The sequence below is a fragment of the Pipistrellus kuhlii genome, unplaced genomic scaffold, assembly GCF_014108245.1.
Source record: "Pipistrellus kuhlii isolate mPipKuh1 unplaced genomic scaffold, mPipKuh1.p scaffold_m20_p_30, whole genome shotgun sequence".
NCBI classification, from domain to species: domain Eukaryota; kingdom Metazoa; phylum Chordata; class Mammalia; order Chiroptera; family Vespertilionidae; genus Pipistrellus; species Pipistrellus kuhlii.
The window spans coordinates 4,970,818-4,998,510 of record NW_023425530.1 but is presented as its reverse complement, the minus strand read 5'-3'; the positions used below and the strand labels follow the sequence as shown (position 1 = coordinate 4,998,510).

Here is a 27,693-nt window from a genome sequence, read left to right as displayed (position 1 = left end):
AAGGAACAGAAATTACTCATAAGGCCAGTTTACAGGACAGGAAGTGTGACCACACGTGGTGGCGCAATCCCCGACCTCAGCAAAGACACCAACCCCAGCGGGGCCCTGGGGAATGCTCTGGCCTTGGAGGATCCTGAGGCGGGAGAGAGGCATATGACAGAGGCTGGTAACAAATGGAACTACTTCCCTCTGGCTGGCTGCTCCAGCCCAGCATGCCAAAAGGCGCTTTCCTTAAGTATTTGAATCATCTCTCCCAGACCCAAAGAGATTAGTACATTTCCTACTTTCATGTTTTAAAATAATATAATGCCATATGTATGATATAAAGGCTAAAAGGAAAATAGCTAGTGACAAAATATGAAATGATGTTTGTCCCAAAAGGACAAACAGATAGAGGCAGGAAGTGGATCATGATTGCCCAGGGGTGGAAAATGGAGAGGAGGGAGCTTTCAGGGGTGATGAAAATGTTCTAAAATTGGACTGTGGGGACGTTTGCTAATATTTACGGTAAATTTACCAAAAAATCACTGCGTTTGCAATGGATGACTTTCCTAGAATGTAAATGATTCCTCAGCACAGCTGTTTAATAAAAAATATATATGCCATGTATTTAAATACAGAAATACACAGGCACTACCTACACCGACTCACACTATTAAACTTGGATTCATGCAGAGCGGGGAGAATGGAAGCCACCCTGGGCCATTAAGGAAGGAAAGCAAAGGAGCAGAAGGCCAAGCAGGCACTGAAGTAGAAGTGGCATTTTGAGACTTTTAAAGCCTGCAAAGGTTCTATCTAGACTCAGGGAATTTCAAACAAGGTTTGTACCGAGATAAACATTTGGATTATCTGAAATCTGTGCAGGACATAGGGCAAGGGGGGCTGATCAGGTGTACAGGTGTGCCTCATATGGCAAGATGATAGTGGCCCTGAGTTCGCAGCCTAGTGCCATTGGTGCCACCTTGCTCCCCAATAATGTGACAATTACAGTGTTTCAGGGGCACCCTATTTGTGTTGGGGAGCCCTGCTGAGACCCTAGAGAGTGCCAGAGGAGACAGTTCCTTTTACCTGCTGACCCATCTTCCATTGCATGAATGGACCACAGTTTGTTCACCCATTCACTAGGTGATGGGATATTTGGGGTTTTTTCCAAGTTCAGGTCCACAATAAAGCTGCTATGAACATTCTAGCTCATGCCTTCTGTTGACATACGCCCTTGTTTCACCTGCTGAGGCACAGAGTAGACTTGAAGTTGAACAGGCAAAACTAGTCTCTGCTGACAGAAATCAGAGCAGTTGTTTCCTTCCCTCTGGGGTAACCGACCGGTAGGCGCATGAGGAAACTTTCTGGGATGATGACAGCACCCTCTGTCATGATCTGTCCAGTGATTACTGTGTGGGCATGCATTCATTTTAAAAATCAAAGTATACACTTAAGATGGGGCGAGCTCCTGAATCTAAGTTAAATCTCAATAAAAGATCACACATATAAATAAGTCCAAGAGGACATGCTTATGACTCAGGAAAGTAGAGGGCCAGGCCAGGGAGCTCAGTTGGTTTGAGCATCATCTGATACACCAAGGCTGAGGATTCAAGCCCCAGTCAGGGCACATACAAGAAGAAAAAATGAATGCATAAATAAGTGGAACAGCCAAAACCAGTTTGGCTCAGTGGATAGGGCGTTGGCCTGCAGATTGAAAGGTCCCAGGTTCTATTCCAGTCAATGGCATGTACCTTGGTTGCGGGCACATCCCCAGTAGGGAGTGTGCAAGAGGCAGCTGATCGATGTTTCTCTCTCGTCGATGTTTTTAACTCTCTATCCCTCTCTCTTCCTCTCTGTAAAAAAATCAATAAAATATATATTTTTAAAACTAACTAAATAAATAAGTGGAACATCAAATCGATGTTTCTCTCTCCTTCTCCTCCTCTTCTTCCTCCTTCCCCTCCCTCCCTACCTCCCTATCCCTTCCTTTCTCTCTCTAAAAATCAATCAATCAATCAATAAATAAATAATCCTCAGGAAAGTACAGAGAGAACAACGCATGAAAATTTTCCCACAAAATCATTACAATCTTGTTAGTTTCCCAGTAAAAATAGCTCAGACCTAAAGAACTTTAAAGCCTACGGGGGTGAGGGTAGGGGTCTAATTAAATAAATTGGGGCCCATTCACACTCTTGTGGAGCTACACACACATACACACACACACACACACACACACACACACACACACACACAAGCTTTTTATCTGAATTCCATCTGGATATACTGAGGAAAACAAAGATGCAGAAATGTGTGTGTGTGTTCTGCAACTAAAGGAAAAAACAACCACAAAATGGAGCCCATGGAGGCTGGGGCCTGCTGGCAGGGAAAAGTCATTGCATGTTCTGGAACATCTTTGAATTGTGCATTATCAACCCTATGAATTTCTGACTCCGAAAAATTACTTTTTAAAAAATGTAGTTAACTGTTGTTAAGTGCTCGCTGTATACCGGGAACTGAGAACCTTCCATGGATTTACCTACTTTTACCTACTTAACCATGACGAGAACCACAAAGATGAGTCTGCAACTGGGCCCAGAGGACAGGCAGCTCTGCAAGGTCCCCTAGTGATCAGGAGTGGGGTGAGCATGACTGTAGCCCATGGGGTCTGAGCCTCTGACCACCAGGTCATCAGGCCTCTGGGCCCAAACACCTGACACAGAAGCCGCCAGCGTCTCCCCAGCCAGGGCCAGGCCTTCTGCCACGGCATTGGTACGTGTTGTCCTCTGTGACTGTTCTGGGCATGTCTTGGGGGAGGAGGGCGATGGTGTCAGCCCGTGAGTGCAATGATGACACCACAGACATGGACTGGACAATGAGAGCCTGAGAACACAAGGGCTAGCATGATGCCCAAGAGAAACCACACAGCTCTGGGCCCATACAGGGGAAGGTGGCTTTCTGTGGCTGGGACTTCATGGTGAGCAGGAAGTATGAGTGGAGGACACAGCCTGGGTGAAGGAGGCAGAGCCGTTGGGGAGAAGCCTGGAGGATGAGGATGGGCAGACAGGGAGGCCCTCACAAGCCAGGAGCCCTGGGACTCATCTCATTGCATTTCTAGAAGCTCCTGGACTGCTGAGTAAAGGGAGCAGCAATACCCACTCTCAGCCTGTTCAGCCCCCAAAAAGCAGCCCCCAGAAATTTCCAAGGGGCTCGGTGAAGAGGAGCCTGTCCAGCTGTGTCCTAAGGCCCTCCCTCCCCCCACAGCAGTCCTGGCACACAGCAGCAGGGGCGCTCTTGGGGCCTTCACGGCGGCGTGGTGAAGAAAACCTCCCCCAAGCAGCTCCTCGGGGACAGCTCTGACTGTCCATTTATCTGGGGTGACTTTCAAGCTTCAGTCATCTGCTTCCTCTTCCTTGACCCCACCCACGTTCCACGGGTCACCACATCCCTCACTGTGGCTCGAAGGTTCCACCTCCCTCCTCCTTCTTCCCCAGTGCTACAAGGGCCACCATGCACCCAGGCTGTATGACCTTGGGCTGGCTTTCCTGCTTCTTGGAATGGTTTCCTCATCAGTAAGGGGGTGGAGGGGTGTGTAACTCCACCCACCTCAGAGGACAGCTGGGTACCAGCAAACAGGTATAGGCACAGGGCTGTACCCTCTGCCAGGAAATCCTTCCCCACAGGCCCTGCTCATTCACCTATAGACAGATGCAGTGAAATGTACCCCTTCTTCCCATATACACATCCTCTACACACCAATTCAGGCTCCAGGGGAGGTCTAGTCCATGGACTCTGGAGCCAGACAGCCTGGGTTCAAAGGTCAGCTTTGCCTCCACAAGCCCTGGACAGGTCTCCACCCTCTCTGAACACTGGCTCGGCTACCTGTGGGATGGGAGGATGCCGCCCAACCACCAAAGAGGGCCCGGCTGGCTGTGTGACCTGGCATGAGTCACTTCACCCTGTGGAGCCTTAGTTTACCAACTCTAAAATGGGCTACCTTGCCGAAGCCGGTTTGGCTCAGTGGATAAGAGCGTCGGCTTGTGGACTCAAGGGTCCTGGGTTCGATTCCGGTCAGGGGCATGTGCCTTGGTTGCGGGCACATCCCCAGTAGGGGGTGTGCAGGAGGTGGCTGATCAATGTTTCTCTCTCATCAATGTTTCTAACTCTCTATCCCTCTCTGTAAAAAAACAATAAAAATATATTTTAAATAAATAAAAAAATAAAATGGGCCACCTCCTCTGGAAGGTGATGAGGGCTCAGTGAATGTCCCCTGAACAGAGCGCAAGGCCCCAACAGGAGCCCTTTGACTTCCAGCCAACAAGGGCATGGGAGCTCCTGCAGGGGGGAACAAGGGAGGCCAACACCCCAGGCTGGCAGGTGGTCAGGCCTTCCCAGGGAAGAGAAAATAAACAGATAAGCCAGCAGAGGATGAGTCAGCAACAAGCCCAACCCAGATCCAGTGAATGCCCCGGCCACCCTTTGCCTGACCAACCTGGTAATAGGCACCCGGCAAGGGCCCTGGGCTGGGATCCCTTCCTTATCACCACACCCTTCTGGAGTCACTCAAAGCCTCAGTGTGGCCGGACCTTAGCACAATGTCAGCGGAGTCCCACGCTCCGGGGCCTCAGTCATGACCACCCACAAGGACCACTGGCCACCACAGGCAACATCTCATCAAACCCTCTAGCAACACTGAAGGAATAAGGCCAGGGTCAATACACAATAGTGCAATCGCACCCTCAGGCTGCCCACACACTGTTTTCTTCAGTGGCCATAGGACACCTTTGGATGCCAAGTTGTGGTATGTGCCCCATCTGTTCAAAACCCTCCCAGGCTTCGCCTCCCTCCCCACAGCCCACAAGGTCCTGCATGATCTGCCCAGTCACCTCCCTGTCCTCACCTCCTCCTGGCCTCCTCAATGTTCCCCCAAAACACCACACAAGCTCCTGCCTTAAGAGATTTATACTGTCTGCTCCTGGGCTTGGACCCTCTCCCTGTAGCATTCAACTGGCCAGCAGGCAACTCCTAGCCAATCTGTCTCCTCCCTACGCTAACCCCTAATATGAAGCAGCTTCCTTCTGTCACACGCCATCCTGATCAATTCTCAATTCTAGTCATAACTGGCAACCTCCAGTTTACTGGTTTGTTTACCTGACTGTGATCTGCCCCTTCCCAGCCATCCACTCAGTAGAGTGGTCGCCTCATGGGGGCAGGGTCCTCTGCCTGGCACGTTCTCAAGCCTCTCCCCAGCTTGCAACACGGAGCCAGGCACGAGGCAGATGAGCAATGCTTATGGGGTGAAAAACCAAACCTGCCATTGTACAAATGAGAATGCTGCTCAGAAGGCAGTGGGATGGGAAGACATCTTATTGGCTTTTACCATCCCACTCTAGTCACCACCCCTTCACAAAATTCCCAGCAGGTTGCACCCTGCCCAGGAATTCTGCAGCTTCCAGAGCCAGGCCCGCCCTTGGCACTCAGCCCTAGTGTCACCTGATCCATGGTCTCAACTGACAGGCCAGGCAGGGAGCAAAAGCAGGAAGTAGCCCATGGCAACTTGCTGTCCTGGCGAGAGCCCAGCTGGAATCCAGGCACTGCCCTCTCCTTTCTGGACAATATGGGCAAGGCAAGTCACAAGTCACCTCTTTGTGCCTCAGTTTTCTCATTTGGTAAGTGGGAATAATGCCATGTCTCAGAGGGTAATTAAAAGGCTTTGAAAAGTTCTTATTGTGGAGCCCAAAAGAATGTTTGCCCTATAAAATCAAAGGAAAACTTACAATGAGTCAGGATCACATCTCTCCTCTGCTCCAAAGCGTTCCTATGGCCTCCGAGGCCCTAAGCAATTGCCCTGTAACCTTCCTGCTCTTAGCCCCCACCTCCACCTACTCATTAATTCCAGTCAAACCTAGAGGTCAAGAGAAAGTCAAAACCTATTCTTGCTCAGGGCCTTTAAAAATGCTGATTCCCTGCCTGGAATGTCTCCTCAGCACAGACGTCACCTCCTCTGACTGCCCCTACTGACCAGTCTGCTCTCCTAAGTGGTTTGCAAGGATGGCCACTCCCTGCGGCAGCGCTTTACAGAGTGAAACCCATTAACCACTTTGATATCCATCAGCAGGAAATTGGCTAATTTGGCCTTGGAACTGGCCCAGGAAGCAATTCAGGCTACAGTGCTGAAAACCAAATGAGATGGACAGAACGGATAGTGTCCTCCAATTTTGCCTTTTTTTTTTTTTTTTTTTTTAATGTTTGTGTATGTTTCTGGCCTAAGTAGGGACAACAGCTTGGAGAAGATAGCCAAACCTGGATGGAGGTTGTCTGTGGATTGAAAATGGAAAACTTTGTTTTATAGCCTCCAATGTGATCTGGGTTTCTGTCTTTAAGACTATTATAACTTTTATACCAAGCAAATATTAATTTGTAACTTTTCAGTTGTACTGAGAAGCCCCAAAGCTGAACAGCTCAGCCACAGCAGCCTCGCCATGTGACCTGGACAAGGGTTGTCACTTTCCTAAACTTGTTGTTCAATCTGTAAAACGGGGATAATAACAGCGCCAACCCCGTCAAGTTGTCAGCAGAATTAGGATGAGTCACAGTAACCCAGTGCCTGGCAAATTTAAGATTCCATTCCATCCGAAACCGGTTTGGCTCAGTGGATAGAGCGTCGGCCTGCGGACCGAAAGGTACCAGGTTCAATTCTGGTCAAGGGCATCTACATTGGTTGCGGGCACATCCCCGGTGGGGGGTGTGCAGGAGGCAGCTGGTAGATGTATCTCTCTCATCGATGTTTCTAGCTCTCTATCTCTCTCCCTTCCACTCTGCGAAAAATCAATAAAATATATTAATTTTAAAAAAAAGATTCTATTCCATAGGACACCTCACAAAGGTGACAGGGGACTCGACTCTCCTCCTTAGCACCTCAGGAGGATATTGGCACAGCCTTTCCAGGCAGACCTGGCAAGATGATTCTAAATCCGCTTCATCTCCAACACAGCATCTCCCTTACAGGAACCAGCCCTAGGCACAGCAGACACACAAGCTTGAAGACCCCAAAGGCTCTATCAGGAGGGGGATACTAGAAAACCCGAAAATTAAAAGCTCATGTAGAAGAGTAACAGGACTTAGTGGGATTGGTCCAGACTGAGGAACACTACACAGCTGTAAAAATAGCATGGGGCAAGGGAAATACAGCAATAATAATAGCTGGAAAACATCAATACCTATCTTCAAAAACGATAGAACACTGAACAAAAGATCAACCAGGAAACAGAAAATGTCAACACCACAATAAATCAACAAGAGTTAACAGACATGTATAGAACAATCCACTAAACAGCAACAGTAGATCCTCGGGTTACCGATATAATGCGATTTTCGCCGTAAGTCAGAACCCACCTACATAAGCACCTTCGTCACTCACATGGAGCAGTAATGAAGTGAAACAATAAAATAAAAAAAATTTAAAAGAAAGGTAACAATTTCTGACCTTTACTTGCAGTAAATACAGTAAATAATAAAAAACATAAAGCGCATATGTACATACATCGAAATGATGGAACTTTTTTTATAAATAAATGGGAGATGGCAACGTAACCATCAAGTACATCGAGTCCGATGTAACCCAAGGACTGTCTACACGTTGTTACCAATAGCACATGGAGCATTCTCTAGGAAGGCATATAAAAGGGCTGAAATTTTACAAAGTATGCTATCTGGCCACAATGGAATGAAGTTAGAAAACAAAAGAAGGAAATCGTGGGCAATTCACTACTATATGCAAATTAAACGACAGGTTCCTAAATAACCAATGAGATAGAGAGAAAAAATCACAAGGAAATTAGAAAATACTTTGAGATGAATGAAAATGAAAAAAACAACATAGGAAAACCTATAGGATACAGCTAAAGCAACAAGCACAGGGAAAATGTATAAATGTAAACATGTATCTCAAAGAAAATGAAAGATTGTAATTTTTTGTATATCAATTATAACCCATTAAAGTTTTTAGAAAAAAGTTTGGTGAATTCGAACAAATATATCAATACAAAATATAAGAAATATACAAATATAACAAATATAAGAAAACTACAAAGAGAAACCAAGATGGCGGCACAGGTAAACACCTGAACTTGCTGCCTTACACAACCACTTCAAAACTACAATTAAAAGACAAAATGGACATCATCCGGAAAACTACAGACTGATATTTCTTATGAATATAGACACATACACAAAATCCTCAACAAATTACTAACACAAATATAATAACATAAAAAGAATTATGCACTATAGGCAAGTGGGATTTATCCCAGAAATGCAACAGTGATCCAAAAATGTCAAAATCAATCAATACAATACATCATATTAACAAAATTATCAATAGATAAATAAAAAGCATTAGACAAAATCCAACACCATTCCATGATAAAAAATAAAAAACACTCAACAAACTAGGAATAGAAGGGAAATCAGGGAAATCCTCAACCTGATAATGAACATCCACACAAACCCACAGCTAACAATACTTCATGGTGAAGCACTGAAAGCTTGCCCTCTAGGATCAGGAATAAAATAAGGATGTCTACTCACAGTGCTATTCAACACTGTACTGGAGGTTTCTAGCCAGGGCAATTGGGTAAGAAAAAGAGGTAAAGACAAAGGAAGGAGGAAAACTATTCACAGATAACATGATCATGTCTATAGACAATGTTTAGAAATCTACCTACCATCCCCCCCCCCCAAAAAAATAATAAACTATCAGAGATAGTAAGTTCAGCAAGGTTGCAGAATATAAGATTAATATACAAAAATCAGTTATATTATTGTACAGTAGCAGTTAATCTAAAAATGAAACTAAAGAAAGAATTCTATATTTACAACAGCATAAAAATAAAAAAAATACTTGGGCCCTTTGGCTCAGTGGATAGAGCCGGCCTGCCTTTGGACTGAAGTGTCCCGGGTTCCATTCCAGTCAAGAGCAGGTTCATTCCCGGCCCAGGTCCTGGTCAGGGCATGTGCAGGAGGCAACCAATATATGTGCCTCTGTCACATTGATATTTCTCTGTCTTTCCATCCTTTCTAAAAATCAATGGGAAAATATCATCAGGTGAGGATTAAAAAATAAGAATAATTGGGGAAAATTCAACAAAAGAAATACAAACTTAGTTGCTGAGAGAGCCAGCTCCAAGAGTGAGCTTCTCTAGCCACAGCAGTCCCCTGCTGACCTCTCCCCACCCTCCAACACAACACACAGCCCCACACCCTTGATCAGAGTCATCATCCAGAGCTCAACTCACTGCCTAGTACGTGAACCACACAGGGAAGCAGAATCCCAATGGACTGAGATAATGCTCCAGAGAATAACAGTTTTGCACCTTGTTTTTTATACATTACTAGAGGCCCGGTGAACAAATTTGTGCACCAGTGGGGTCCCTCGGCCTGGCCTGCACCCTCTCGCAACCCTGGACCCCTCAGGGGATGTTGGAGAGCTGGTTTCAGCCCAATTCCCGCAGACCCGATCCAGACAGGAGGGAGCCCAATCCCCATAGACCCAATCCAGGCAAGAGGGAGCCCAATTCTGTGCACTGAGCATCTGTCCCCTGGTGGTCAGTGCTTAGGTTTTTATATATATAGACTAGAGGCCCAGTGCACGAAATTTGGGCATGGGTATAAGAGGGTCTCTCAGCCTGGCCTGCACCCTCTCCAATCTGGGACCCCTTGGGGGATGTCCAACTGCAGGGATCAGTCAGACATCCCTCTCACAATCCGGGACCGCTAGTTCCTAACCACTCATCTGCCTGCCTGCCTGATCACCCCTAACCCCTTCTGTCTGCCTGCCTGATCGCCCCTAAGCACTCTGCCATGGCCCCTGCCACTGTGGCTTTGTCCAGAAGGGCGTCCAAAAGATGTCGGTCTATCCAGTCTAATTAGCATATTACCCTTTTATTAGTATAGATCACAGGTGTCAAACACAAGGCCCACGGGCCAAATCCGTCCCGCCAGGCCTTGCAATGTGGCCCGCACCGCGCTGTCATCACTGCACTCCGCTGCGTTTCCATCACAATGACAGTTTATGACTGTTCAATAAACCATTCGGCCCACGATTTAGGCTGGATTTTAGATTTTGGCCCCTTCTCTGATTGAGTTCGACACCCCTAGTATAGATAATCAAAAGATGAGAGGTCTCTTGAGTTTGCAAGGCCACCATGCAGACCTTCCCTGAGCTAGTCAGGTTAGCATGTGGCCCCTTTTTATCCACACTGGCATCTTCCCCTGACAACAGTAGCAGTTACACCAACCATCTGAATAGCTCAAAATATGGAAGCTCAAAGGGAGAACAGTACTGAGTCTGGGCCATCTGCATTGGACCTCGGGTATGTACCCTTAAATATGCTTGCCTGTCTGTTAGGACTATAGGACAATGTAATCTTAACGGCCATTTATAAGCTTCCCACCACAGGAGAACAAAGACCAGGAAAACTTACTGGGCACCAGGAATCAGATCACATAAGGAATTAAAATTGTTCTAAAAACATCTGATTGCGCATTCGCTTTCCATTCACGTGCTAAGCCCCAAGACCCAATGATAAGAGCTTCCCACCACAGACTACATATAAAGATGAAACTCCAGCTCCTGGGTGCTGCCATCATCAACTTAATATCCCCTTGGCTCAGTCTTTCCCTTTGTATATCCCTTCCATTAAATAAATACATTTTTTCTTCCAAAAAAAAGTACAAACGTTTACACTAAAAACTAATGAAATAAATTAAAAACCTAAATAAATGAAAAGATAGCTTGCATTCATAGATCTACAAATTCAATGCAGCCCCTATCAAAATCCCAAAAAGCATTTTTTTTTTTTTGCAGAATGCATAAGTTGATCCTAAAATTCATATGGAAATGCAAGGGACAAAGATGGCCAAAACAAGCTTGGGGGGTGGGGAGTAGGGAGAACAAAGTTGAAGAAATCACATTTCCCAATTTCACAATTTATTATAAAGGTACAGTAATAAAGATTCTGTGGTACTGGCATTAGGGTAGACATAAGGATCAAGGGAATAGATTTGAGAATCCAGAAGCATACTCTTGCATTTATTGCCAACTGATTTTCAACCAAGAGTGCCATGACCATTCAATGAGGGGAAAATAGCCTTTTCCAGCAAAAGAAGAAAGCTGGAATCCTACCTTACACTATATATAAAAATGAATTCAAATGGATCAGAGACCTAAATGCAATAGCTAAAACTATAAAACATTTGCTGGGACTGGTTTGGCTCAGTGGATAGAGCGTCGGCCTGCGGACTGAGGGGTCCTGGGTTCGATTCCGGTCAGGGGCGTGTGTCTTGGTTGCGGGCGCGTCCCAGGTGGGGGGTGTGCAGGAGGCAGCTGATTGATGATTCTCTCTCATCGACGTTTCTAGCTCTCTATCTCTCTCCCTTCCTCTCTGTAAAAAATCAATAAAATATATTTAAAAAGAAAAAAAAATTTTAAAGATAAATGAGATTTCATCAAAATTTCAAACTTTCTGCTTCAAAGGATGCCATATGTTCACACATAATGGGAGAAAATACTGTCATGCACTGCTTAATAACTGAGAAATGCATCATTAAACAATGTAATTGTTGTGTAAAGATCATGAGTATACAGACACAAAACTAGATGGTAGAGCTTACTACACAACTAGGCTATGTAATATAGCCTATTTCTCAAAGGCCACGAACCTAAATAGCCTACTGTACAAAACAATACATGATTAAATCAAGTGCAGAGAAATGATGCAATCAAGAGAAGCAGTAAAAATGAGATGTATGAGGCTGCTGTGGGTATACAATGGCATACTGTTTTATAGCAAAACTTATTTTAATAAGTAGAAAGAGTACATTTTAAAATAATGATAAAAACTATAGTACAGCCGAGACCGGTTTGGCTCAGTGAATAGAGTGCCGGCCTGCAAACTGAAAGGTCCCGGGTTTGATTCCAGTCAAGGGCATGTACCTTAGTTGCGGGCACATCCCCACTGGGGGGGGTGCAAGAGGCAGCTGATCTATGTTTCTCTCTCATCGATGTTTCTAACTCTTTATCTCTCTCCCTTCCTCTCTGTAAAAAGATCAATTAAAAAAAAAAATCAAAATCAACAACCTGACTATAAAATTTATATGTAAAGGCAAAGGAATTTGACTGGCCAAAACCATTTTGGAAAAAATAAACAAAGAAGACTCTCCCAGCCTGATTCAAGACTTACTATAAAGCTACAGTAATAAAGAAATGTGGTTTTGCTGAAACCGGTTTGGCTCAGTGGATAGAGCATCGGCCTGTGGACTGAAGGGTCCCAGGTTCAATTCCGGTCAAGGGCATGTACCTTGGTTGCGGGCACATCTCCGGTAGGGGTGTGCAGGAGGCAGCTGGTCGATGTCTCTCTCTCATTGATGTTTCTAGTTCTCTATCTCTCTCCCTTCCTTTCTGAAAGCAATAATATATATATATATATATATATATATATATATATATATATATATACACACACACACACACACACACACACACATTTCTGAAAGCAATAAAATATGTGTATATATAGATAGATAGATAGATAGATACTTTTTTTTTTTTTTTAAGGATCCAACTACTGACGCACACAACCTAGATGGCTCTCAAATGTATCATGTAGAGGAAAACAAGCCAGATTCAAAGGGCTGCACAAGCCCTTTTATATGACATTCTAGAAAAGGCAAAATCAGTAGGAGTCAGATATGAGGACTACAAAAGGGCACGGGAGTTTTGGGGGTGACAGAAGTGTTCTATGTGTTGATTGCGGTGGTTACACAACTCTTTGCGTTTGTCAAAATTCTTAGAGTTCTACACTAAAAATGGGTGGAGGTTTATTAGGGTCAAATTATACCTCGAGGGAGAAGAAAAAATAAAACAAATGAGATGTACTCTTTGTGCTAATACACTAAAATCACCAAGAAATACCGTTAAGTAACAATCCTACTGTTCAGAACAGGGTGTAAAGCCTTGTATGGGGGAGAATAAAAACTCGTTCATATTTACTTCTATTTGCACTGGGAAACTGGGAGGACACACAGGAGACTGAAAAGGGTGGTTAGTTATGCTAGGAGGAGGACAGAAGGCTTCTCTCCATCCTTTATAATGGTTTTGAACTTGAGGCTATGTTGGACATATTACCTATTCGAACCCTCAATGCTTCAGAATAGTGTATAAAAAAGAGTACTACTCTGCAGTGGGCAAAGCTGACAGATACTACCTTAATCAAGAGATCAAGGTCAACATCTCTTGTGTTAAGCCTCATTGTTATCAAGGACCTATGACAGGATGCAGAGAGCAGGGCACCTTACCTCTGTGGTCTTCCTCCCCCAAACCCAAAGCCCTAGTATAATCATGAGAAAACATAAGAGAAACCCAAATTGAAGGACATTCTATAAAATACCAAGGTTGTAAAAAACAAGAGAAGACTGGTGCTGTCACAGACCCGCCGAGACTCAGGAGATGTGACAATAAAATGCAACATGAGATCCTAGATGGGGCCCTGGGACAGAAAAGGGACATAAGTGAGGGAAACTGGGGAAATTTGAGTAACACCTGGCATTTGTCAATGATGCTAACACACTAAAGTTAACTTCTTAGTTGTGAGAAATGTACCATATTAAGGTAAAATGTTAACGTTAGGGATAGATGGATGAAGGGTATATGGGAGCTCTATGTGTCTTTGGAATTTTTTGTAAATGTAAAGCTTACTTATTTTTCATAAATCTAGACTTATTCCCACATAAAAAGTTTATTAAAACAAGGGCGAGAACTCCTCAAGGCACTAAATAGCAGGGCCATGGCATGAGGTGGTCACATTCTGGCAGGACTTGGGCAGTCAGAGGTGAACCTCATGGGGGCCCTGGGGGAGGGGGACGGGACAGTTACACACAGGAATTTAGAAAAAGGACTGACAACGGCCATACACTGATGGAGGTGGTTCCCATGCAAACACACAAACTCTGCCTTACTCTGTACACATCCTAAAGGAGTGAATTTTATTTCAAAATGAATGAACAGTCGAATAATTCTTTTAATTAAAAAAAGAGTTGAAAAACCAAGCTAGGAGTTATTTCTCACTCAGTGCTGGGAGTATATTCCGGTAGGGCCTCCCCACCTCAGAAAGCAGCCACCTGAGCTCCCCAGCAGCCTGTGCCAGATATGCAACAGGAGACGCCACCAGGGCAGACGCTGAAGAAGCCAAGCTTCCGTCAAAAGGGCTTCCGCCCAGACCAGGGGAACTCCGTGTGGCAAGATAAGCCGTGCCAACCCAAACCACAGGAAGGCTCCCTCCAGCCGAGTGGGTGGCTCCTGGCCTCCGGTGACAGGCCCCTGTCTTGATTTCTAGATCCCGGACATTCCATTGCCAGGTAAAATTTCTCAAGGCATCAACCTCAAAGCCACAGCTCCCCGGCTGCAGGGCCAAGAAGCTGTGACCCTCAAGAAGGTCCCTGCCTACCAGCACCGAAGACAAAGGCCCCATGGCCTGGGACAGACAGGGCTGTGTCCCTGACCCACAAAAGGGAGCTGGCCTGGCTGTGCCAGGGTGTATCACCCAGCAGGCGGGTGTAACCGCAGCTGGGACTGTTCCTGCCTGCTCCACTTGCCTGCCAGCCTGCCAGCCCCAAAACACTCTTATCTCTGGGAAAATGTCATGTGAAAGAGTCTCCAGGGCGCCTCCTCCCACATCTGGGCAGTAGAGTGTCACCGGGGACCTGGACAGCTCTGCTGGCTGCTTGTCCACAGCCCCATGGGTCTCCTGTGACAAAGAGAACAGCAGTTCTCCAAGCTGTAGCATATGCCTGGAATATCCCCAGGGTTCTTTGTTTTGTTTTATTTTGTTCTAGGGCCTTCCAGTAAAAGCCGGAAGACCTCCTGGACAAACTCAAAAAGAGCTGTAAGCACTTCCCCAGGGGTTAAAGTTGGTCTGGGGAGGGGTCTAGAACCGGGATCTGGTATTTTACGGCATCTCCCTACGGTGGAAACCATCAGGCTACCGGGGCTGAGTGACAACCCCCAAGGCTTCTTTGCCTTGGTTCTCAGTCCATGTGGGCACTTGAGCACGCAGGGGGGAAAGTAGAGGCTGACTTCAGACTCCCCGTCCTGTTGTGAGAGTGCTGGAGGGGTGTCCTCTCCTGCCCCGACCACCTGGCACCCAGACAGAAACAAGAGTGGAGGGTCATCTGACGTAGCTGTGCGGGGGCGTGGGGAAGAGGCATCATGTGACAGCTGGGGAGGAATGGGTCCTGACTCGGGTGTTCACAGGAGACGGGTGGATGCTGTGGGGAGGGAAGATAGGAGCTGGGGGACCAGGGTAGAGGTGACTGCACGGGGCCAGAGTGTAAAGAGGAGAGGAGGGGTGAAGTGTGGTGAGGACATGTTGACCAGTTCCAAATCTGCTCATTGAACCCCAGTGAAGTAGCTACTTGTTGGTGTCCTAGACATCATACCCAGGTAGTGATGGCCACATACTAAGTGCTGGCCATCAACCTCCCAATGTCCTCCTCCGCCACATTCTATACAGGTATAACCTGTCCAGTGCAAATCCTGGGACTGAATGACTGGAAATAGCTTCGATATCCATTACCAAGAGCTCATAAATAAAAGTGTCTTTGTATTGTGAAGTATTATACTACACAGCTTTGAAAAAGAAAAAAAAAAGTGCCCTGTGGATAGCAGGGCATGAGCCATGAGCTGGGCCCACAGCCAGGCAAGATGGGTACAAAGGTACGAGTTCAGCAGTCTGCTTCTAGCCAGCTCCTGCCTGTCCACCTCGCCTCAGCAGAAAGACCTAATGCCTCCTTCAAGAAGCATTCCCTGACAACCAGTCCCACCGCAAGGATCCATAGCAGATGGATCTTCTGCACGCCTCCTCTCACTTCGTACTGGAATGTGCCACCTGAGAGGGTAAAGCCCTCTTAGCCTCACTCACCAAGACATCCTCTGCCACTTGCTATGGAGGTGCCTCCCTCCACCGGGGACATCCTGGTTGAGTGGAAAAGTGGGTATGAGGGCTCAGAGGCCCCCACCTGCCTGCCCCATTTCTGCCCCTCAGCTGTCTCCTCAGGGAAATGGGGCTGACCCAAGATGACGTACCGACAGTACTCAGTGCCTGGCACATAGCAAGTGCCTCAAAGACTTGGAAAGCCCATTCAGTATGGAAGACCAGAGCCACACCCTGGTCACCAACGAAGGAGGCAAATCAAGCAAGTGAAGCATAGCATTGGGCACTTAGTGGGCACCACATGGATTCCACAGGGTCTGTATTACTCCTTGACACCTTGCCTTGTTCCAGAAACTTCTGAGGCCATGCCGAGGCACAAAGACAGAGTGCTGGGCCGAAGCCGGTTTGGCTCAGTGGTAGAGTGTCGGTCTGCAGACTGAAGGGTCCCAGGTTCGATTCCAGTCAGGGGCATGTACATTGGTTGCGGGCACATCCTTGGTGCAGGGTGTGCAAGAGGCAGCTGGTCGATGTTTCTCTCTCATCGACCTTTCTAGCTCTCTATCTCTCTTCCTTCCTCTCTGTAAAAAATCAATAAAATATATATTTTAAAAAAGACAGAGTGCTGGAAGAGTGAAAAACAGTCCCATGAAGCTAGACCAAGAGGAAAGGAAGTTGGAAGATTTGACAAAGCCAGCGGTGAGGGTGCTATTCCACATGTAGGCCAGCAGAACTGTGGCATAGGCCTACCAGGCTGGCCACGGCTCTGGATTCAAATACAACCACCTGAAACCCCAACAAACCTCTGTTACTCAGTTTCCTGGTTGGCAAATGGGGATCAAGCAATGGCCTCAAACGTGAACCATGGCACACAGAGGGTGCGTCACCACTCAGCTGGACAGCCACAGTGACTCTGCTAGCCCCCTGCCTCCATTCCTTACCCCTCTGGGACAATCATGAAGCTCTAAGTAGTAGTTACAAACAACACATAAAGACCTCTAGGATGTGTTGAGTGGATGGAAAACAAGTTGCCAAACTTGGGTTGGCCCCAGTTCTGGAAAGAAGATATTGAAAAACAGCGCACCCCTAAAAGTGTTGTATATTTCTACAGATACCAGCACATACATATGTACATAAATACGTGAGAGGTGCCTGGCAAGGTATACCCTAAACTGGCATGTAGAGCTGGGAGGAAGGGACAGGGTGGGCCATGTGTTCTTCCTCATGTATCATGGTTTCCCTTTTTACAACAACACTGTTAGCAGTGTTCTACTTGCGTAATTAAAATTTATGACAAATCAGCCTCTGATGAGCAGTTTCCTGACCCTCACGTGCCTGCTGACTCTTGCTTCCATCTCAGGCCTTTTCCGCACACGCAGCAGGCTCCCGGCAGGCCAGGTGCGCAGGGCCCTCTGTTCCTATTGTTCCCTCTGCCTAGGATGCTCTTCTCTGGGGTTTCTGAGGGACTGGTTCCAATGCAGCCCTCTGCCCAGCCGCTCTATCACCTGCTCCTCTATTTTCACTGCATTTCTTGAACCTCAGAACGTTCTCACTCATGTAACCATTCACCTGATCTCTGTCCATCTCAGTCCCTGCTGGGTCCCCAGCACCTGGCTCAAGGTAGGTTGCTATTTAAGGTATACACAGTTAATCAAATTATTCTAAAAGCCAGAAGTTGCCCAATCTGTGATCTCAACCCCATCCTCGGACACAAGTGCCATGGTCCACTGTTTACCCCACTCATGAAAGCCATGGCCACATCTTCCCACCCCCACTGTGCCTGGGCGTCTGTCTCTGGGTGAGTAAGGCCCAGCTCAGGCCTTGGCTCCTGTGCTTCTCCTGTGTAACTTCAAACCAGTCCCCAGTCGGGTCTGGTCTCGGTTTCCCCACCTCTAAAGCAGGGATGCTAAGAGCAGCACGTTTCCCAGGGCTCTGGGGCCTTGTGGTCAGATTTTAGACATGGCACGGGGTGGTTCTATACAAACATCAGCTCCTACTGTTAATGTCATAAACACCCAACAGCAGGTGAAACCAAAGGGTGACCCAGCATCCTGTTCAAGCCGGAAGAGACTCCAAGGAGGAAACATCTCAGTACCCAGCAGGGGCCTCATTGCCAATATTAACAGAGACCCAAATGCACCCAGAAGCAGGAGTCTTTCCTCTTCAGTGCCATTCTGCTTCACAGGTAGAGCAATTCTTTTCTTTTACTCAGATTGTAGCTAAGACCCTATAAATATCTCATTATTGGCTTGCATTTTTCCAAATCGTTTGCACAATAAGGGCTTAATTACAGCATGCGCTTAGCAACCCCAGTAAATTAAGGGTTAGCTGATGTTCCCACTTTTTTCTGCAGTACAGGGGGCCTACAATTTTGGCATTTTAATTCAAATAGGGCCAAAACTTGGCAGATGTGATTCTGAGCCAAATGCAAACACCAGGAGAGGATTCCATTACAAGACCAGCTTCTTCTTCCCTCTGTCTTTGAAATCTCTAAAAGAAAAAAAAAAGAAAACTCCACTCTAGAACTTTCCATAAGCCAGTCCTCTGCCCTCACCAGAATTGACCTGGCTTATTAACAGAGAATTTCAATCTGTGTACCTAACGAGGGCCATTATCCCTAGACAAATAATTCTGAGCTTTGGAGAAATTTATCTTTCTGGTTATAAATCATAAAATGAGCAAAAATAAGAATCATGTGGAGAGACATGTGAGGTTTGGGGGAACACACATCTTTTCCAGGCTTTTTACTATACAAATTAAACAATTTTGAACAAGATATGATTCATACCATCCATGCGGTTTGGGATTTAGCAGGTCTTACATGACTTTCTGTGTCATTGAATCCTCTTCTAGATCCTGGAGTAGCTATTTCAGTAGGATTTCTGGACACATGGTTTGTCTAGCGAATTCTCTACTGTGAGGCATTTATTTACATATCTATCTATCTATCTATCTATCTATTTATTTATTTAGGTAATCCTCACCAGAGGATATTTTTTCCATTGATTTTTAGAGAGTAGAAGGAAAGGGAGGAGGAAGGAGGGAAGGTGGGAGGGAGGGAGGGAGGAGAGAGAAAAAGAGAATGAGAGAGAAAGACAAACATTGATTGGTTGCCTCCCACAGGATCCCTGACTGGGACGAGGAATTGAACCTGCAACCCAGGTACGTGCCCTTGACAAGGAATCGAACCCGAGATCCTTCGGTCCTCTGGCCAGTGCTCTAACCATTTAGAAACCCTACGAGGGCTGTTAAGCTTTATATAATATATATATATATATATATATATATATATATATATATATATATATATATATATATATATTTTTTTTTTTTTTTATTGATTTCAGAAAAGAAGGGAGAGGAGAGTTAGAAACATCAGAAAGGAAGGATGATGAGAGAATCATTGATTGGCTGCCTCCTGCACATACCGCACTGGGGACTAAGCCCAAAACCAGGGCATGTGCCCTTGACCAGAATCGTACCCAAGACCCTTGAGTACACAGGCCAATGCTCCATCCACTGAGCCAAACCACCTAGGGCTTATTGGGCATTTTTGCTCCCAATTTCCCATAAATGAAATGAGCAGAAATTATTTTCACGGCCAAATATTTGTTCGCAGTCACCGTTCCCACATAGAAACAAAGCAGAACAGGATCCTGCTAGCGTTTCACAACCTGGGGAACAGGCAGGCATGTGGTTCCCCAGCTGGTTCTGGCTTGCACTGCCAGGCACTCAATTAGTGTTTGTGCTAAAATGTGGTGTTATTTATATTAATAAAGCAATTATGAATTCCTTTTCTTTAAGGAAAAAGAAATTAACATGCGATCATCAGACTCCTACCCCAGGGCTATGGAAAATGCATAGGTCTAATGTTTCACAAGGATTACTTCATTTGATCCTTAACACACTCCCAGGAGGAAAAAGACCATTGCGATCCCATTATCCAGAGAAAACTGAGGCCCAGAGAAGGGGAAGCCACATTCCCACAGGCACCTGTAACCTCTTCCATTATGACTGGCCGGGTACGGCCGGCCACACAGGCAAAGGCAATTCCGTTTTGCCCAAAAGAAAGGATAATGAAGACCTGGCAGTGGAGCTCAGCTGGTTGGAGCATTGTCTCATACGCCAAAAGTTGACAGGTTCCATTCCAGGTCAGGGCACGTGCAGGAATGTTTTTCAAATTGGTATTTCTCTCTCTCCCCCTCTTCCTCTCTAAAATGAATAAAGAAGCTCCAGACAGTTTGGCTCAGTGGACAGAGCATCAGCCTGTGGACTGAAGAAGGGTCCTGGATTTGATTTCTCTCAAGGGCACAAGCCCAGGTTGTGGGCTCGATCCCCAGCAGGGAGTATGCAGGAAGCAACCAATCAATCATTCTCTCTATCACTGATGTTTCTATTCTCCCTCTCCCTTCCTCTCTGAAATCAATAAAAATATATTTTAGCCGAAACCGGTTTGGCTCAGTGGATAGAGCGTCGGCCTGCGGACTGAAGGGTCCCAGGTTTGATTCCGGTCAAGGGCATGTACCTTGGTTGCGGACACATCCCCATTGGGGGGGGTGCAGGAAGCAGCTGATCGATGTTTCTCTCTCATCGATGTTTCTAACTCTCTATTCCTCTCCCTTCCTTTCTGAAAAAATTAATAAAATATATTTTAAATATATTTATATATTTTAAATAATAATAATAAATTTAAATTAACTTAAGGATGGAAGAAATGGAAGAGCAGCCATCATTGCCAAGTGGCTTCACCCACTTAAGATCCATTAAGGGACAAACCAGCCCAAGGGGCAGACCACATGCCCAAGTCTGGCAGGGACATGAGGCAACAGTCATCCTGCATTTGTCAGACACCCACTGTGTGCCAGGCAGCAGCCATGTGTCCCTGAAGGAATACAGCACCAAAGACCAAATGGAAATGCAGTTGGAGATGGCAGAGACCCATGGGCAACTGTTTCTCATTAAAAGAAAAATGGCACCAGGCCCTTACAAGCAATTCGAGGGATCTGCTCACTGAGAAAATCAAAGTAAAGCTAAAAATCTGTGAACAAAAGGGGCCACATGCTAACCTGACAAGCTCAGGGAAGGCCTCAATGGCGTTCTTACAAACTCAGAGACCTAAAGTCACCACAAAAGATGGTCTGAAATTAAACTTCAACTAAAAGCAGTTATGGTGGGTAGTTATGTCCCAGGCCGGTATCTTCACTGACAAGGTCAACCTTTACCTTCACTGAGCCTATCAGTCTTTATCCATCTGTGATAACATACCCTTGAAATGTTTGGGTAATTTGTAACTTCCCTTTTCCTGGACCCATTGAGGCACAACCTAATGTGCTGAGCGCAGATACCACAAATTCCTTCATGATCATGTTAATAGTTCCTGCACCCACCTAAGTATGTGTCTATCATTATACTTTTTATCCAATCCCAGGGGTTTCCCCACTTTGCTTTCTCCCGCCTTTTTAATCAATCACCAATGGATTTCATGTAACCCCCCAAGTCCCTTTCCTTTGATTGCAATGTATAAATACAAATGTAACCCACCATTCTCCGGAGCATTATCTCAATCCATAGGAGCATTATCTCAATCCATCGAGGTTCTACTTCCCAACATTTGTTGACAGTTTGGCTCAAATAAACTCACAAAAATTCTTTACAGTTTCAATGGTTTTTTACGTTAACAAATCAAAGGTGAAAGCCTCAGCTTACCCAGGACCAGGTCCAAGAAGACAGTAAGGGCACCAGCAGCAGCTTTCCTCTACTCAGAGCCCTCCTCAGCCCCTCGGCAAGGCCTACACCCACCAAGACTGAGATACCTCCCTACCTTCATCTCCTCCCTTACAGGAGCACAGTCCTACCGCAGTGCCTTTGCACTGGCCGTTCCCACAGCCTGAGATGCTCTTCCAGCAGACCTCCACTGCAGGCTCCTCTTTCAGTTCCTTAAGTCTTTCATCAAATGTCCCCTTCCATGACCCCCACCCCATTTAAAACAATAAACTTACCCCTTCCCCGTTCACTCTCCTTATTCCTACTCTTTGTTCCATAAGTTACCACCTTCTACCTGGTTTCTTCTTTATCTGCCCCCTGCTGGAAAGCCAACCCCTCACACACCCACAAGACAATGGGTTTTTCGTTGTTTTTTTTAAAATATATTTTATTGATTTTTGTAGAGAGAGGAAGGGAGATAGAGAGTTAGAAACATCAATGAGAGAGAGTCATCGACCAGCTGCCTCTTGCACACCCTCTACTGGGGATATGCCCGCAACCAAGGTACATGCCCTTGACTGGAATTGAACCCGGGGCCCTTCAGTCCCCAAGCCGATGCTCTAGCCATTGAGCCAAATGGGTCCCAGCAAGACAATGGTTTTGGTATCTTGCCCAGGGCCTAGAACAGGGACCAAACATGTTTCAATAAAGGAGTGAAAAATGCAAAGCATGTTAAGCACGTTTTCTGTGCTAGATGCTCCCAAGCATCTAAACCACCGGTCGCCAACTGGTGGTCCGTGAGGTCCTATGGGCTGGCGAGCGCAGGTTTAAGGAAACCTTTGGAGCACAGGTCGCTAACCAGCGGTCCGCGAAGTCCAAAAGGTAGGCGACCGCTGCGTCTAAACAATCTCATTTAATCATCACTCCAGTCTCACTGAGGGGCACCAGGTGACTTAAGAGTGAAACTCAGCCAACCTGGAGGCCTGTGGGGTAAACAGAAGCTCAGTGAGGAAAGACTCACAGAATCAAGCCCATGCCTCAGGGGTTGGAGGCCTCCTCCCGCTCTTCCCAAGGAAAAAATTTCCCAATAGCCTCCCTCTCCTTAGGGCCACAGGTCTATCTATTGATGCAGACCCAGAGGTCTTCTTGTTGTTGTTTTTAATCCTCACCCGAGGATATTTTCCCACTGACTTTGAGAGAGAGTGGAAGGGAGAGGGAGAAAAGGAGAGAGAGATGTGAGATGGACACATCAATTGGCTGCCTCCCACACAAGGTGCCCTTGACCAGAATCAAACCCGGGACCCTTCAGTTCACAGGCTGATGCTCTATGGACTGAGCCAAATCAGCCAGGGCAAGCCAGGGAACTTAAACTCAAAGGTTAACAGAGACAGAAGGCAAATGTGAAATGGGCCTGGGCAACATTAGGGAGTGGTGGGGACTGTGGCAGCTCTAGTGGCCAGTCCTAGTTTGACCAGGCAGCAAGTGGCTGCTGATTCCGAGATCCAGGCAACTGGCACCAAGCGAGATGGAACAGGGAGATCAGAAAATGATGATTCTAACAGCAGCACCCATGGGTACATGGGTATTACCAAGCATGGTGGAGTCTTAATCTCTAAATTTTAATCTTAGATATTGACAGCTAATTAAAAACAAAACATTTTAAACACCAGGCAAATGAAGCAAGCAGGTCTTGGGCCTCAAGGCCACCAATGAGCAACCCCCGATACAGGGCTAAGTTCACTGGGTCATTCCCACTTGGACCACATTCTTAGAAAACCCACAAGGAGGAGACAATGAAACAGAGCAGCTTGTGCTGATCCCAGGCGCATGCCCTTCACACGCTCTTGTTTGTTCCTTGAAACCAACAGGGATATTCACTGCACAAGTCCTCCGTACAAGGGACAAAATAGTTTGACCGAATTCACAAAAAGAAGTAAGGAACAGAATTCAAAATAAGGCCCGCCTGCTATCCTTTTAGAACAGGGCTTTGTAGCTGAGGGGCCTTCTCCACATTCCAGAAATAAAAACAAATTAGTTCTGTGAGAGCACCGCTTAGCCAAAGAAAGGCTTTTTACAACTTTGGTTCTCAGGCCCTGAATTCATGCTCTTCACACGGGCTATCGCATTGCAGGCCTCGGGAGGAGGTTGCCACAGGAGCCAGCTCAGTAGCAGTTGGCAATCACCGAATGCCTGGGTGGGCGGCAGGGAAAGGCCAGGGGCAGAGGGACAGAAGAAAGGTAGACGAAAAAGAGACTCAGGCCTCCACCAAGGCAGAGCCCCTGATTCCTCACGGTAACAACCTCACACAAGAGCCGGTTTCCCGCTCTGCAAAATGAGTTCATAGCAGTTCCACCCTCATAAGGCTTAAACGAAGTCCAGTGTGAAATGTGAGAGCACTTTAGTTCTGATGAACTTTTGCTGTCTATATGAGAGGAGCTAGATCAATAAATAATGGCCATATGGACCTATTGTGCGCCAGGCACTGCGCTAAGTAAGCACTTTCACCACACTAAGTCACTATATCCTTGCAATAGTCTTGAGGGACAATCAGCCCATGTCTAGTAGGGGAAACCGAGGGATGAAGAGGTTAAAAACCTGTCCAAAGGCAAAGGTAAATGAAATGGATCGAGCTCTGTAGTTACCCACCGGAAACCTGGGCAATCGGGGAGAAGGGCCCACAGCCCAAGCCTAGCTGATCCAAAACCAACACCTTTCCGCCACAGGCGACAGAGAGCAAAGCGCCAGACAAAAAAGGAAGTTCTGCCGTTGGCCAGTATGCTCAGTGGTTGGAGCACTGGCTCATTCATCAAAGGGTCAAGAGTTTGATTCCCAGCCATGAGCCCCTTGCCTGGGTTCGATCACCAGCCCTAGTCAGTGTGTGTGGGGGAAACAATCAATCAATGTGTCTCTCTCATGTTCATATTTCTTTCTCCTCTCTCCTTCCTTTACACTCTCTCTCTAAAAAAAAAAAAAAAAATCAATGGAAAAAATATTCTCACCCAACTGCCTGGCTCAGTGGTTAAGCATAGGCCTATGAACCAGGAGGTCATGGTTTGATTCCAGTCAGGGCACATGCCTGGGTTGTGAGCTCCAACCTCAGTGTGGGGCATGCAGGAAGCAGCCAATCAATGATTCCCATCATTGATGTTTCTCTCTCTCTATCCCTCCCCCTTCTATTCTCTCTCTTAAAAAAAAAAATCAATAAAAACTTAGAAAAAAGAAGGAGGAGGAGGAAATGCTGGGAGCAGAACCCCAAGCTTCTGAGAAGGCAGGGGCAGTCAGGCACCCAGCTGGGTTCCTGCCAGCGTGGTGGCCTTGAGCAAACGGAAAGTCCTTTCTGAGCCTCCCTGCTCATCTCTTAAGTGGGGATAAGAGACCCTCCACTCTACTTGCTCATCGTGGGAATCAAGATACTGAATCAAGAAAGAAGTCAATCTGGCACCTGCTCAATGAATGAACATTACTTCCTAGCACTGATAACAATAATAACAGCAATAATAACAACTATGATATCATTTGGCAGCCACAGTCACAAATGAGTCCTTCCTGGAATGGAAATGTGGCCGCCCATCTGGGAGGCAGAAAAGCAAGAGGCTAAAGAAGAAAGAAAGGGAGATTCAACTGCCCTTAATGACCTCAGGACCGTTTTTCATTCATCAGCTTCCTGAATCCCTGAAACAGCCCAGAAAGTAGAATTTGCCCACTAGACAGATGAGCAAACTGATGCTTCTCAGGGCTACCCAAGGAAGACCTTATCTCAGCTCTTTCCATGAGGGTCTGATCAGAGAAGGAGTACCTTTTGTCCTGGCCAGTATGACTCAATGGTGGGAGCATCAGCCAGTGCACCAAAGGGTCACAGGTTCGATTCCCGGTCAAGGGCACGTACCTGCCTAGTGGGTTCAATCTCAGCCCAGTAGGAGAGGGTTCAGGAGGCAACCAATCAATGTGTTTCTCTCACATCGATGTCTGTCTCTCTCTCTCTTTTTCTCTCTCTCTCTCTTCCTCCTTCCTTCCCTTCCACTCTCTCTAAAAACCAATGGAGCCGAAACCGGTGTGGCTCAGTGGATAGAGCGTCGGCCTGTGGACTGAAGAGTCCCGGGTTCGATTCGGTCAGGGGCATGTATCTTGGTTTCGGGCACATCCCCAGTGGGGGATGTGCAGGAGGCAGCTGGTCGATGTTTCTCTCTTATTGATGTTTCTATCTCTCTCCCTTCCTCTCTATTAAAAAAAACACAAAAAAATATATATATTTAAAAATAAAAACCAATGGAAAAAAATATCCTCTGATGAGGATTAGTGATAAAAAGGAAAAAGAAAAAGAAAAAAAAGTCCCTTCCCAGGCTCCAAGAGAGCCCACAATTGGCAGGCATTAGCTTGGGGGCTGGTCCCTGTCTTCCAGGGCCCTGGAAATCCTGACATGGTCCAGGAAAGAATTCTGTAGAAAGTTCCCCCTGGGGTCCTGCTTCCAACTGAGAAGAGAGTAGTTTAAGTCTCATACTTCAGCACCTTCTCTTCCTATGCTCCCATCACCCCCTGCTACAGAGACTGACCCAGACACTCAGCGGCAGTTAGGGCACTTAGGCAGACTAGGAGGACAGACAAAAAAATGAACTTGGAAAAGAGAAGCTAATGTTTTCCAGGGACCACGCTGAAGAGTCAGACAACAGGGTTCCCCAGGGTCCAAACCACCAGTCAGACACAGAGGTCAGCTGGGGTAACCCAACTGCGGGATAGCTGTTAGTCTGTGAGGGGCACGGATGGGCGGCCAGGTCGCACAGGTGACCCTGGACAGCTAGCTAGACAGCAGGGAGCTGCCCTGCAGAACTGGACAGATGGACAGCCAAATGGTGGTAGCACGGAGGCCTATCCAGGTTAGAATCGGCCAACCAGACGGCAGTGACTGCTCCAGATAAATGAACAGCCAGCCAGACGGCAGGGGTCGGCCCAGCAGATAATCTAGGTGGCACGTTTGGGGCAGAGATGGGAGACCTCCCCCAGCCCCACTAGCAACCAGATGGTAGAATTCACCCACTAAACCTGGGGACCCGGGAGTCATCAAGGATCCACCGCACATCCCGGCCCACGCCTCCCAGCCTGTAAGACTCCCCCTTCAAGGAGCCCTAGGCTCGGTGTCCCCCAGGGCCCGCCTCCCTGCCCCTGACCCCGTCGCGGGCACGCAAGCGCCGCAGTTACGCTGGAGGCGCAGGGCGCGCCATTCCCCGTCCGCCCTCCGCGCCCTGGGCCACCGCCCGCCGGCCGCCGCCACCGCGCTCGCTCACCGGCCCACGAAGTTCTCGAGCACCGAGCTCTTGCCCGCGCTCTGGCCGCCCACCACAGCGATCTGAGGCAAGTCCAGGTGGCAACTCTGACCGATGGAGCTGAAGGCGTCCTGGAGCTTGTTGACCAGCGGGATCAGCTCTTCCATCCCGCGATTGCCCATGGCGCCGGCGGCCCCGGCCCGAGCGCCCAGCGCTCCCCGGCTGCCCCCGTCCCTCAACGATGCCGTCCCGCGGCGTCCGCGGCCGTTGCTCCCCGCCCGCCCGGGCCTCGGCGCGACGCCCGCTCCCGGCTCGGCCTCACGGTCGCCACTTCATCCGGTTCTCAGGCGACACCCGACCCGAGCGACCTCCCGCCCGGTCCCAAAGCCTTCGCGCCACCCGATTGGCCAACTGCGCTGCCACTCATGTAAACCAGCCAATGAGAACGAGGCACGGACTTAAGGCGGAGGGACCCTTCCTCCTGGGGACCTCCTCGCGGGCTCATTGGACGTTAAGAACTGTCGCTGTTATGCTTGGGCCAATACCAGCGGGTAGCGACACGTCAAAAGCGGTAGGTGGTGTTTCGGAAAAGACATGTTGGCTCCGCCTACTAAGGGGAGTTCCCGGATAGCAGGAAAAGCACCATTTTTATTGGTAGAGAGACCCTCCAATCAACAACGCTAGCCAATGATGTTAGAGATCGATTTTTTTAACACTGGTTTGTCATTTGACGCAACCTAGTTCCCTAAAAATTTCTCATTGGCTCA

The 27,693-nt window shown here is 47.2% G+C and overlaps 1 protein-coding gene and 1 non-coding gene across 10 annotated transcripts in view; both read right to left on the bottom strand.

The window, feature by feature from the left end:
• Nucleotides 1–27,306, bottom strand: part of DNM2 (dynamin 2) — an 85,522-nt gene extending 58,216 nt beyond the window's left edge. For 4 of the 9 annotated variants that reach the window (XM_036459444.2, XM_036459438.2, XM_036459440.2 and 1 more), the window contains exon 1: nt 26,948–27,304. In XM_036459444.2, coding sequence (XP_036315337.1) covers nt 26,948–27,108 — 161 coding nt within the window. In that variant the 5' untranslated portion in view covers nt 27,109–27,304. Of the gene's footprint in view, nt 1–5,130; nt 5,175–26,947 lie in introns of those variants that run through there. The other 5 variants (XM_036459439.2, XM_036459441.2, XM_036459443.2 and 2 more) reach the window with 4 other exon arrangements.
• LOC118731474 lies at nt 14,869–14,931 on the bottom strand. The gene has a single exon (XR_004991884.1). It is a non-coding gene; the product is annotated as a U7 small nuclear RNA (small nuclear RNA).
• Nucleotides 27,307–27,693: the final 387 nt, after the last annotated feature.